This window comes from Leptosomus discolor, chromosome 2, assembly GCF_034619465.1.
Source record: "Leptosomus discolor isolate bLepDis1 chromosome 2, bLepDis1.hap2, whole genome shotgun sequence".
Lineage (NCBI taxonomy): Eukaryota > Metazoa > Chordata > Aves > Leptosomiformes > Leptosomidae > Leptosomus > Leptosomus discolor.
Window position 1 is genome coordinate 25,165,228 of NC_141392.1, and position 12,515 is coordinate 25,177,742.

A 12,515-nucleotide genomic window follows, 5' to 3' on the forward strand; every position below is an offset into this window, starting at 1 on the left:
GATACTTGGGAACAGAGCCATTTATTCCTTTAGCATTTCAGTTCTATTGGCTCATTTGCCTGTGCAGATATTAGCAGCTGTGATAAAGCCTAGGAGCTAAGGAATCTCACACTGAGATCAGGATCCCCCGTCCACCTGTTTCCCAACACTGCTACCTGCTCTCTTGCCCCTCTACAGCTAACCAGAAGTGAGAAGAGTATATGTTTTACTCACAGAATGAAAGCCCTGGGGGAGGTATTCCCACTGCCTTCTCATAAATTGTCTTGTGTTGAGGCAAAGGGAAAATTTAATTGAATTAGAAATAGAGAAGGATCTGAAAGACAAATCCTTGATCCAAGGATTTTCTGGAATTCAGCTTTATAGGAATAAGTGCAAAGAGAAAGACCTAAAAATTCAGCTTTTAGCCATGAAAAGCTGTAGGCATATAAAGTGGGAATGAGATAGACATTACCTATGTCAGACGCTTCAGTACTCCTGTCCAGTCTCTGAAGGTCTGTCTTATGTGCAATAGACCACAGAGCATCAACTAGTAAAGACTTGAGCTGGCAAGTCCGTTCAGGACTGTGCTACACCACATAGATTTACTGTTCTGTTTCTGCATGTGTCCAGAACATCCTAGTGCTGCCAGGCCTGGGTATTTCAGCACTTCTCTTACACATCTAGTTGAAATTCTCTTTACTCTGCCTTACTGGGAAGGTCTGATCCTTGAGGGAGAGCTGAGTACACTAACTATCATCCTTGCTTGAAAAATTATGTTTATTTAGGGGGGAAAAAAAAAAAAAAAAGAAAAAAGAAAAAGCACTCTGAACCAGTTCAAAAAGAAAGAGTATGATATTTCTAGCTCATCACTAAAGACACCTTTCTAAGACAAACTTTGTATTCTTGTGACTCTCTTCTCTTCCCCAGTCAGTATTATGTTCTTTTTTGCAGAATGTTACTGTGCCTATGTAGAAGTCAAGAAAGTCACCATTCCACACTTAGAGAGAACCTACTGCTCTGGTAGTCAGAGAGGGTTGTTTCACTTACAAGCATTTGCAGTCTCCATCCAACAAACAGTACATGTAACTATATTTGAGGGACGTATCTCTTTCAGTGCAATGGAAAAGGGCAGAAATGTCTACTCCAGGCTAAGTTCTTTAATATAAAGTATTTTATTACTTCAGAACTGTAGCTGTATTTTAAGTTTTGCAGACAAGAAAAATGGCATGTTCCTGTCTTTAAAAAGTGTGCATCCCCATTGACAGATAATCACCCAGCAAAACATGATACAAGATAATGAAGTAAAGAGAAGGGGTAGTGTAGCAATAGTGAGTCAGCTTTGTGCCTTGCTTTCTCAAACAGTTTGGTCATTTTCTTTAGTTCTTAGATTTACTGCATTTACCTCGGCTTTTCCTTGGTGAGTGGTCTGTTTCTGGAGTAATGGGTGTCCTGTCAGGACTACATGAGTTGTCTAAGTGTTTGTCTAGACACTCTTCTTTAAGGATGTATATCTGTGAGATCTGCACACTAATATGTAAGAAGAGAAATTCTGCAGAAATTTTTCCTAATATGCCATTTACATTTCACAGTTTTGGACATTGTGTGGAAATGCACTGACAGCAAAGAGAGGAATATTTGGTAAAACAGGAGATCTACAAACTATCCTTTGTTTAGCATGTGCAAAAGAAGATATCACGTACTCTGGTGCTTTAAATGGAGACATCTATGTTTGGAAAGGGCTAAACTTAGTCCGCACAATTCAAGGAGCACATGGTGTAAGTTGTGGTTTTACTGTCGGGTTCTGAAATGAACTGTTCGTTGAATTGAAAAAGTTCTTGAAGGCTTATCTACAAAGATTTTCTTCTGGTTTCGGTCAGAAGAATGTCTAAGACTGTTCATCAATTAACAACTTCTATGTAATTTTATAATTTGGTTACATGTTGTCGACAGATGCTAGCTTCTGAATTGATATTGATAGAGATGCCGATACTTAGGGCATTGATTTAACAAAGCAGGCTAAATCTGAAGGGAAGTTTCTAAATCTGAAGTTTCACAGATTGAGTAGCTTCAGTTATGATCAGTTTACTTAAAAATAGTTGGTAACCAAATGATCTTATTTTAAATAGAATTTTACCACTGAAATTCCCACCACCGAAGACTGACTTTTCATGAGAGCTTCAATGTCGAGTAAACCTGTTTAGTCTGTGAATCGCATTCCAACCACATTCCAAAGGCAGTTTACTCCAATTGGCTTCATAACAACAATGCCTAATTTGGAGCACTTGTAATTACAGAGAGAAAGGGGAATGTATAGGATTGTGTTGGATTTCTGACCACTCTAATATAATAAATTTACGTCTCTTGTGGCTGTAGTAAATGCGCAGTAGGATTTTCATGTCTTGTTTCAAATGTATTTGAGAACTACTTCCGTTTTGAATATGATTGTGGCTAATGGTATTCTAGCATGGGGTTTTTTGGACAAAAGGAAACAAGTGTTTTCCATGGAAGAGCAATATGAAATCTGACAGTTGTCACTATAGTTTTCTTCTGGAACCTCTCTAGAAAGAGCACTGCGAACTTAACGTTTTTTTCTGACCTCCAAAGTTAGTTATGTTGGCAGTGCATCAAGATTTGTAGTAGCTCTTCAAATTAGATTTCAGTGTGCAGGAGAGTAATTGTTATTTGTAGAAGTAATCCCTAATTTATGAAAGCAGTCAGACTGAAGTCAGTACGACATCTTACCTGCAGAACTACTGCATAATTGCCAGGTGGAGGTTATGTGCAACTGCAATAACATGGAAATATCTTTGGCAAACAATAAACCCTTGTAGTATGTTTGCAGAATTTTGTTTGCAGAATTTTGATTGGATTCATTAGACTGATTAAATACAGTCTCTTTCTATATAAGGTGCTCTGTTTCATTCTTATAAATTATGGGGTTTGCCATGGCTAATATGCATTCTCTTGCCCAATTTCTAATCTGTATGTAATTACTTATTAGAAATACTACTTTATTAAGACATTTAACAAGGCCACTTTCAAAACAGAGGTCTTCTCTTCATTGTATTGATTTCCATGCAGTTCAACTTGTCCTTTAACTGAGAGGTTTTCCTACTAAAATACTGAATCAGCAGGCTTTCCATGAGCTATTCCAATGTAGTACAGCACAGTCATCAATAATGAGGCATTTTCAAAAATGAAGAGGAAATTCCAACTGTAATAGAAACTTGCCTTTCAATGAAGAGAATGAACTGACACTCTTTCAGTTCCTGTCAGATTCCAAATGATGTCTGAACTGAATTCATGAAAGAATGTCTCAATCATCTCCTCACCTGTAAGAATATTTGTATTGCTTGTTTGCTTGTTTTTGTTTATTCTGGGTAACTATTTTAAGTGTTCCATTATTTATTTAATAATCCTTGTAATAACATTAACTGAATAAATTTAAAGTTCTGCAAATAGGCAATATCACTGCTATTTGTACAAAAATTTCCACAGAAATCACTGAAGTGGGAACACTTGAAATAAAAGTATTCCCCTGTGATTGCTGGTTTCCTTTCTGGATGGACCACGTTTTACTGCTTAGCAATTTCTAGCCTTTAACAAGAGTCTGTTCAAAAACATTTGCTTTGTGTGTTTAAGTCAATTGTAAAGGACTTTAAAACTTGTTATATTATTGGTTAACAGGCTGGAATTTTTAGTATGTATGCTTGTGAGGAAGGTTTTGCCACTGGAGGGAGAGATGGTTGCATTCGGTTATGGGACACTGATTTCAAACCAATTACTAAAATTGATCTCAGGGAGACTGAACAAGGATACAAAGGTAATAAGCTATTACTTTAATGGTTTTTCACACATCTAGATAATGGATTATGACACAATTTAATTTGAAGCATAAATGTCTCTGCATACTGCTGATTTTTTTACTTAATGACTGTATTTACATTTGAGTTCTGTATTCCCTTTTTTCTCTGACAATGACTTACTCTGATACAGCCTCAAGAGTTTTCCGTGTTTCAGTGTAAACAGAGGGATGCTTACAGTTGCTGCTCCCCACCATGCAAATACAAGAAGATAAGTAAAAACTAATTAAACACAAAAAGATAAAGGAATGAAATTAGCCAATCTTTAATTTAATTAATTAATTGCAATTCATTTACTTAATTGAGATTTCTGGAACCCAGTGTTCAAACATGCTGACCATCTGAGCACTCCATTAGCTTCGTTTGGAATGGCAGCACTTGGCATATTTAATAGAGAGAATGTTATTAAGTTCTTGACCATCATATTTGTTGAATCTAATCATGCTTCCTATGAGCTTAGTCATCACTTTAGTTTGTGATTAGACACTCAGAGCACTTATCTCCATAGATCATAATGTACACTTTATCAAGGTGTTAGTCTTCTGGGAATTTTGCACATCCATTTGGATTTGAAGGAGACTTTATACACTTTTGGCAACTTTGTAACAGTTAGTGTTAATTTCCCCTGCTGCTTAGCTTATGTTTTTAGATCTAGTTTTCATATTAAAATTACCACTAAGAAGGATAAAATTTTCATTCTCAATCACAGATATTTTGGCCTGTTATCTAGTAACAAGCTCATTCTGTTTATTTTTCATCATACTGAAATCAGATGAGCTGATAATTCTAATACTTGTAAAATGCATAGATTTGCAATATCTAGGCTTACCCAAGAAGCAAACTGCTGACAGCCTTAAATGAACACTGCTCCAGCAGTTTGCCTTACTGTAGTGTAAACTCGTGGGATTTAACCCTCAAAAAAGTTGCCAAAGACACCCAACCAGTAGTCCCTTTGCTCTGTGCTTCTGGCTTTATGTAGTTTTTTGTGGCCCAAATCATAATGTTTAACATTCATTTCCAGAAAACAATAGCAGTACCTTATGACTATTTACAGCAATTTTGATCAATTTAGAAATACTTTCTAAAAATTGTGGAGAAATACACCTGTACATGTGGGTTAGATCATTATGGTTAATACTAGTCTTGCAGGCAGTGTGTTCCTAATAAAAGTCAGAATGACATATGTGAATGGCGACATAGAGAAGGTAGTGCTTTACAAGTGGAACATGCATCTTCAAACTCCTTGGTTCTTTGTGAAGTCATTCTGGGAGAGAGCTTTATCCCAAACATTTGTGAAACTAGAGTGGAAGCAATTCTTTTGCTCTTACTACTGCCTGGGCTGTGTCTGTGCTTGGTGCAAAACAGACTTTCGCTGTCTTCAGTTACTTTTAGTTGACTGTATTTATCTTCTGTGGCAAATTATTACTTCAAAATTATAACTCACGTTACAGACCTGTAATGTATTCATAAAGTTGTCTTCTTCTGGTATGTTGTCTGCAGAAAGCACTTAGCTGTCCTTCTACAGGTTGCCTAAGGAGACATTTTGATGTTGATGGAAGTTAAATCAAGGAAGGGCTTATTGAAGGTGAATTCTCATTAAACATGCTACAGAATGATTCTAACTTGATGGCATTATTTCTACCATCTCCTAAATTCTACAGGATACAGAATATATAGATGAGAGCAGCTGAGTAGAACCAGCTAGTAACCAGTAGTAATGGCGGCTATGTGGCTGAGAGACAGTCAATAGAGGTTTTTGCTATCTTCTTACTTGGCAAAAGTAGTAAAAAATTTAATTTGCAGAAAGTGAATTGAGTTGCCATTTAGACTTGTATGTAAATGATAACAATTTTTTTTTTAATTGATAGATTAATTGATTTCTAAAAACTGAAAATAAAGCACTGTCCAAATTTTGTGTTCACAGCATTTAAATTCCTGAGGTTTATGTTTGTCTAGATAAAAACATTGCCTGCTTCAATGGCAAGAAACTGACTTAAGCCAGTGTGCAAAATGTCAGACTACTGGTCTGACTGCAACTGCAAAAATTTAGAATCTTGGAGATGACTGCCGGTCATAAAATCCAAGCATGCACTTATAACCAATCACCATTTCTTAAAATTTTGATCTTTTTCCAGTTTCAGGGTTTCTTCTCTCCCTGTATTCTTTCAGTGTGATACAACTCTTGCCTGGGAAGTTCTTGTTATGTCTCTGTCCTTTTATGCTGTTTCTGTCTGATACATCATTCACTGATCACTTCCATTTAGTGCTTGCTACTAACAGGCTGTGGAAATTTTGTTTCATTTTCAGTTATGTCAATGGTGCTGATTAGTCTAAGCACATATGTAACTTCAAGCAATGGTGCTAGCCTTAACTGCTTACCTACGACCTTCTGTACCTCCTTTCCCATTACTTTTTTTCCAAAGCAGTTTGCAAAGGCATCAGCTTTCAAACTTAAAACTTCTTTCTAGGGTGCCAGGAAGACTTCCCCCCCCCACCCCCCACCCCCCCACCCCCCCCAGTATATACTCATTCATCAGTCATCCTGTACTGAAGAGTACTAAATGCTTTTTAAATAAGATGCATCACCAGCAACAATCTGATCATAGGCTTGGCTTTTATATTTAAACATACATGCATGTTAGTAAAAAAATCTGATAATAGATAATCTTCCTTCACGTGCAGTATGTCCCAGAAAATATTACCTTTCCTACTTCAAAAGATGCACTTTATATTCTAAAACTTAACAATACCTATGTTCCGCTCAACATCTAAACTTCGTTCCTTGTGGGGTCTTTGGTGTGTATCAAGAAAAAGTTCTAAGTCCTAAATTCAGTATAAACTTAGCTATTATCAAAATTAAAAGGTACGGGAAATGGATGTGACAAAAAATGAAGATTGATTTGCCCTTCTCAAGAGGTGACACAAAATGTCTACAATATATTTTATTTACGCGACTGGTAGTTAATTGCATTGTGTATTTGCTTCCAAAAGATGTTGAAATGATGATGTCATTGGCCTTGACTACAGGATATTTTGACAAAAGGATATTTTATTCATTCACATCTCACAGCATCTAGACCCATTCTCCAAACTTTAATTTTCATATACTGGAACAGAAAATACAAACTCTGCAGGCAATCAACCAGAGAATGCTGTCAAATTGCTCGGCCTGCTAAGAGGGTATTTTTTCAAGCATGTGGTTAGTAAAATCCCAGCAGCAAAGTTAGGATCAGATTTGTGGAATAAGATCAAGCTCTCTAAAAGTTATGCAAAGCAAGATTCTGTTGGTTTGGGGTTTTTGGTTTGTTTTGGGTTTTTTTTGTTATTTGGTTGAATTTTTTTTTTTTAATGATCAGTTTGGACTGAAGTGTGACAACATGGGCACAAACCATTTAAATTCACCACTAAAATTTTAGCCAACGTTTTATTTAAATGTGCAAAAAACTGAAGTACTGAAAAAAGGAATAAAACCAGCTTCAGTCACAGGAACCTTGCCTAATCTAAAATTTAGATCTTTAAATCATGTGGAATTTAATTGGTTTTTAAAGTAAATTCCCAAGGTGTATGCAAAGCATAAGAGCTTGATCCCTTGAGAAACTGGCAGCTGAAATGTTAGACACTCAACGTTTTCCCAGGATTAAGCCTTCTCTTTCTCTGTCAAGTGGAGATAATTTAACAGAACTGTTTTGAGATTTTAATCAGTTGTGATGTGGTGTGAGACTTCAGTGTCAAAACATAACAGTTGTTATAAATTAACTCTTGAAGTCTTAATGATCTTCACTGTACTATCACTTTGTCATGTCATTGCCGTTAATCTAAGATTATTCTGTCCCCTGTCAGGTTTGTCCATCCGAAGTGTCTGTTGGAAAGCGGACAGACTTTTAGCAGGGACACAAGACAGTGAAATATTTGAGGTGCTAGTAAGAGAGAGAGATAAACCCATGCTGATTATGCAGGGTCATTGTGAAGGGGAGCTCTGGGCCCTGGCGGTCCATCCAAAGAAGCCTTTAGCAGTCACAGGCAGTGATGATCGATCTGTACGGTAAGGCTAGATCTTACTTATTTATTCTTTCATGTACACGTTATTTTTTTTACCAATATTTTTAATTTATTTATTTTCTGGCCTTATGTTAAGACTTCATTAAGACAACATTTTTTTCCCCATGTTTTTCTTAGCAGCTTTGCTTTTTCACTTCAGCCCTCATGTTTGGGCTCCACACATCATGTAAAAGTAATCAGAATTTGTGTTCAAAACATGCTGGATTTATATATTCTGCTTTAAGTACTAATTCATTACTGTTCTGAACAGCAGCTGTAGGTATCTAAATGGAGAATGGCCACCTCATACTTCTCTTCTGTTAATAATATGCAGCAAACCTAAAACCTAAATACCTTTGACCAATGTTTTACACAGCAGGCATCTGCATCAGCCTTGAGTGTTTAGAAAATCTGATCTAAAACCAATTTGGTTAAAGTGGCAGAAAATGAGATTAATGAAAATGCACTGGTTTACCCTGGTGAAAAAGATCTTTCAGATATTTAGTTGTAGCACTGTGCCTCAAGCCTTTGTAGCAGAGATATGAAATTTTGTACGTGTATTTGTGGAAGTTGTCACAAAGCCAAGGAAGTTTCTTCTCCTGTTCTCCTGCCCCTGCTAAAATTTGGCAAATTGATAAGCCTGTGAAAAAAACTAAGCGTTTTTAATATGCTTAGTAAGACTTTATAGTAAATTTGGAGGTTAAGCTCAGATTCTTGCTGTAGCATATGTACTCCCATACCCACACAGCTGTTGCATGTGGTCTCGGCTGAGCATACACACTGCATTGTGACTAATTGTTTACCTGCGATTAAAGAGATTGAGATTTTTCTGACTGCCAAAGCTACCCATGGGGACTGAAGAGATTCTGGGGAGACCTGGCTTTGTTACAACACTCCCCTGAGTCTTTCTGCAAATTGTGGTGCTGCCCGTGCCCTGAAGCCCTACCCCTTGCAGCACAGCACATACAATGGGGTTTGTGACAGCTTGGTTTCCCAAGCTCTGCTTCCTCTAATGTCCTCCTTAGCAATTTCTCCTGACCCTACTACCTTAATTTCTAACCACTCAATCAGGTTTTTCTCCAACGCTATGCCAGATGGATGATGACTGCTTTTCATTTTATATAGATAATTTGATTGCGTATTTTCAAATCAACCCCAGGCAGTTACCAAACAGTTTTTCAGTCTTTATGGACTACTAGTCAAATTATTTCAGAAACATACATGTGAATTCTACCATTGGGCTATATTTCAATGGGGAAAATCAATCTCTTACCATACATACAGCTTCTAATTTATGCTCCTTCAGATTCCACATTATGATTCACCTCTGCCTTGAAGCTTGCTAGTCAGTTGGAATTTTTTTTTTGCTTTCCGTTCTATCTTTTTACTTGTACTGGTTTCCTATTCCTGCCATCTCTCATCTCTTTCTAACCATAATTAAAATCTGAAGTGTGAAATTAACAAAACTTCCAGTTGTTGACTACAGTCATGTTATCTCCCTGTTTCCTACATTAGTATTTCTTTCAGTTTATAAAACTCATGAAGAGTCTCTTCTGCTTGGGTTTGTCTGCACAGCTTTATAGACAGGCACAAATTCACACTGCCTGCATTCTGGTAGGATGCAAGCCAGCTCTGAGACAAGAGCTGCAAAGCTGGGATTAGCGTTATACTGCCCTCAAGCTAATAAGCCATGCTAAGACTTTGGATTTGTTGTCTTGGACTCATCTCTTGGTCAGCGTGTAATTCAGCTCTGGCTTGGAGCTGAGTAATGTACTGCTGACTCAAAGTGTGCTTGAACAAACTTGTGCCCCTCTATGAAAGACTGTGCAGGCATGCTCTTTGTGCACATAAAAGCTTAATTAGTGGTGGTCTTATGATGATTATCATTATTATAGTTATATTACTGATGCCTTTGAACATTGCCATTCTGTAAAACGTGCATTTGTTAACATTACAGATATTTCACTGCACTACATCACACATCCATTTAGCCGTTTGGGCACTAGAGAATGTGGGATTTGAAGTCTAGTTCAGACAGTGCTATTTTTTTATATACTCATGCTTCATGTGAGGAATTCCAGTGAAATATATAAACAATTTCATTAAGATAAAAAAGTACACAAAAGGATTTTCTTACAATTTTTTTTTTTCAATAACAAAATTGCATTGACAGGAATGTTTCTGTTTTGCTGTTCATTGTGTAATTTTTCTTAGTATTTGGTTATCACATTATTTTTAAAAGAGTGGCTATATAATATAAATCTAAATTGGTTTAGAAATAAAAGATTTAGTAGGCCAGATTATATTCTCATGTCCAAGTGTGATCTCTAAATGAAAAGGATCTCTGAAGAGTTAAGGGAAGTTACTGTAGATTTTCCCTAGCACAGCTGAGAGAAGGCTCTGGCCAAATATAGGTTTCCTACATTTTAAACTTCAAAAGCCTATCAACTAGGAAAGCTGCCTGCTTCCTGTCTCTTACAACAGGAACAGGAAAAAAGCATCATTCGCCTCTGAACACTGAGGGGCATACAGAATCATTTATATTACATTTGTTCAATGGACCTCACACATGTCTATTTGTAATGCCATGTTAGAACATCTAGCTGCAGGACCACCAGTAGCTGCTGTTCTGGCAGAACATCTCCACTACATTGTCTGTCTTCTTGAATGATCTCTTTCTGTGTTCCTATGTTTATAAGAAGATTGATTAGAAAGCTGATTTTATATGAATGTATTTGAATATTTATGTGTCTGATTTTTTGCGTGGAGCATTTTTCTGCCAACTTAATGAAACAAAGCAGAAGTAAAGCTTCTGTAATCAGCTATGGCTTTTTCTGCAAATGAACTGGTTACCAGTAAGCCTCTCAAGAGGCAGTAGTTGGTATGTGCTCTGATAAATAAACTCATCTGGCAGGTATATGACAGAAAAGACTGGAATATTGACTAATAAAATAATGTTTCATGAGCCTATTTGTTTTTTTTAAAACTCAGTCATTTAAACAAATGCATAGGAAAGTTGCCAAAGAATGGTAGAAACACATCTTTGCCTTATTTGAAAATACATACACTTTTTATATGGAAATGTTTTTTTTATCTGGCTTTTTCAAAAGCAATGTGCAGAAGTGTTTTTGCCAGAAAGGGTACTTTTTTCTATTTTCATAAGCAAAGACAGGCGTTTTTTTGTCAGTTGTGTATACAAATGCCTTTATGTGTGCAAAACGTTTTTCTTTTTTTTTTTTTCTGTTATAAACTTAAAAACCTCATATTTGGAATTGCCCTTCCATTTATTTGAAAAGGCTGTTTTTTGTTTTTGTTTTTTTTTTTTCTTTAAAGAAAATTGAATTATTCTGCTTGCACTGCCATGTATTGCAATTACGCTTCTAATGTATTAGACGAAGTGAATCATGTGGAAGCAACGTTTTGAAGGCAAATTTTGTCCTGGCGTTTTCTTTCAAATCTTTCCAAATCCTTTCTGGTTCATTCCTTATCATACTGGGCTCTTAGCTTCTCCCTAGCAAGGCTGCTAAGATTCTTGCACCTGATCCTACTTCTGTTTTGCCTTTGAAAACAGTTTTAGCATCCCACATCCATTTTGTTTCACTAGGAAATGGTACTTGCCTTTTTTGTTGTTTGGTTTTTTTGTTCTTTCTCATCCTTAAATTCTCTCAGCCTGAGAGGGTTCAGGGTTGTTGATGCTAGAGTGGTCCTAATAACATTAACCTGACAAGGCCCAAGGTGTTTCTGATTTAAAAGAAATGCTCAGGTCATAGATTACCATCCTTTCTCAATGCAGGCCGTCAAATTCTATAATCCTTTTACTAAATTAATCAACCTCTATCTTTATTTTTTTCTCCTGTTACTCTTACTTCAAGGCTGTACCTAAATGTTACTGCTGGGGTGGTCAGAAACTTCCTTCTTTTCAGGCTATGTTCATGTTCTGTTTATGCTATTTGTTCTAGTGCCAACATGGTCCTTCAGCATAACTTTTTCTCCTTTGACGTTTATCCTACTGATGTATTTTTGGAAGCAATGCTATCCCTTCCCAGCCTTTGTTTCACTAAGGTATAAAAGTTAAACTCTTTTGGTCTTCTTCAATGTAATACAATCTTCATTCTCTTAATCATCCTAATAATCCTTCACTGCATCTGTTCCTGTTTTTATTCCAGTTTCTTGAGATAATTCATAAAGAACATGCCAGATGAGGTCACTATGTGTTGTGTGCTATTGTTTTCATGTACCTGCTGGAATAGCACCCAGGATATATTTTAGGATCAAATTTCCTTTTTCCTGTCTGCCACTCACTCATGGATCATAGTCATTCTATAATTGAAAAATAGTGTGAGATCTTACTTCTTTTTTCTGGTTCCACTTGTCTTTCAAGCTTACAGCATAGTGCTGGACATAAGGCTCTGAAACTATGGGCTTTGGTTGAATTTCATTCCATGTCTATTTGTTTCATCATCGAGAAACCTCTGTTTCTTCCAATATGATAAATCCATCTCTGGGTTCACAGTGCCTCCCAGCTTGCTGTCCATAGCAAATCTCATTAGCATTCTCATCTTCTGTGCCAGTGTCTTTAGTGAAAATATTAAATGTTACTATTCCAAAGCTTGTACCTAGAAATCTCAGTAGTAT

General features: G+C 36.5%; 1 protein-coding gene across 3 annotated transcripts in view; it reads left to right on the top strand.

Annotated features, from left to right (window-relative positions):
- The window catches only part of EML6 (EMAP like 6), a 117,138-nt gene that overhangs the window by 46,397 nt on the left and 58,226 nt on the right, over nt 1–12,515 (top strand). For all 3 annotated transcript variants that reach the window (XM_086460776.1, XM_086460777.1, XM_009955777.1), the window contains exons 5-7: nt 1,569–1,754; nt 3,667–3,802; nt 7,683–7,884. In XM_086460776.1, coding sequence (XP_086316902.1) covers nt 1,569–1,754; nt 3,667–3,802; nt 7,683–7,884 — 524 coding nt within the window. The remainder of the gene's footprint in view (nt 1–1,568; nt 1,755–3,666; nt 3,803–7,682; nt 7,885–12,515) is intronic.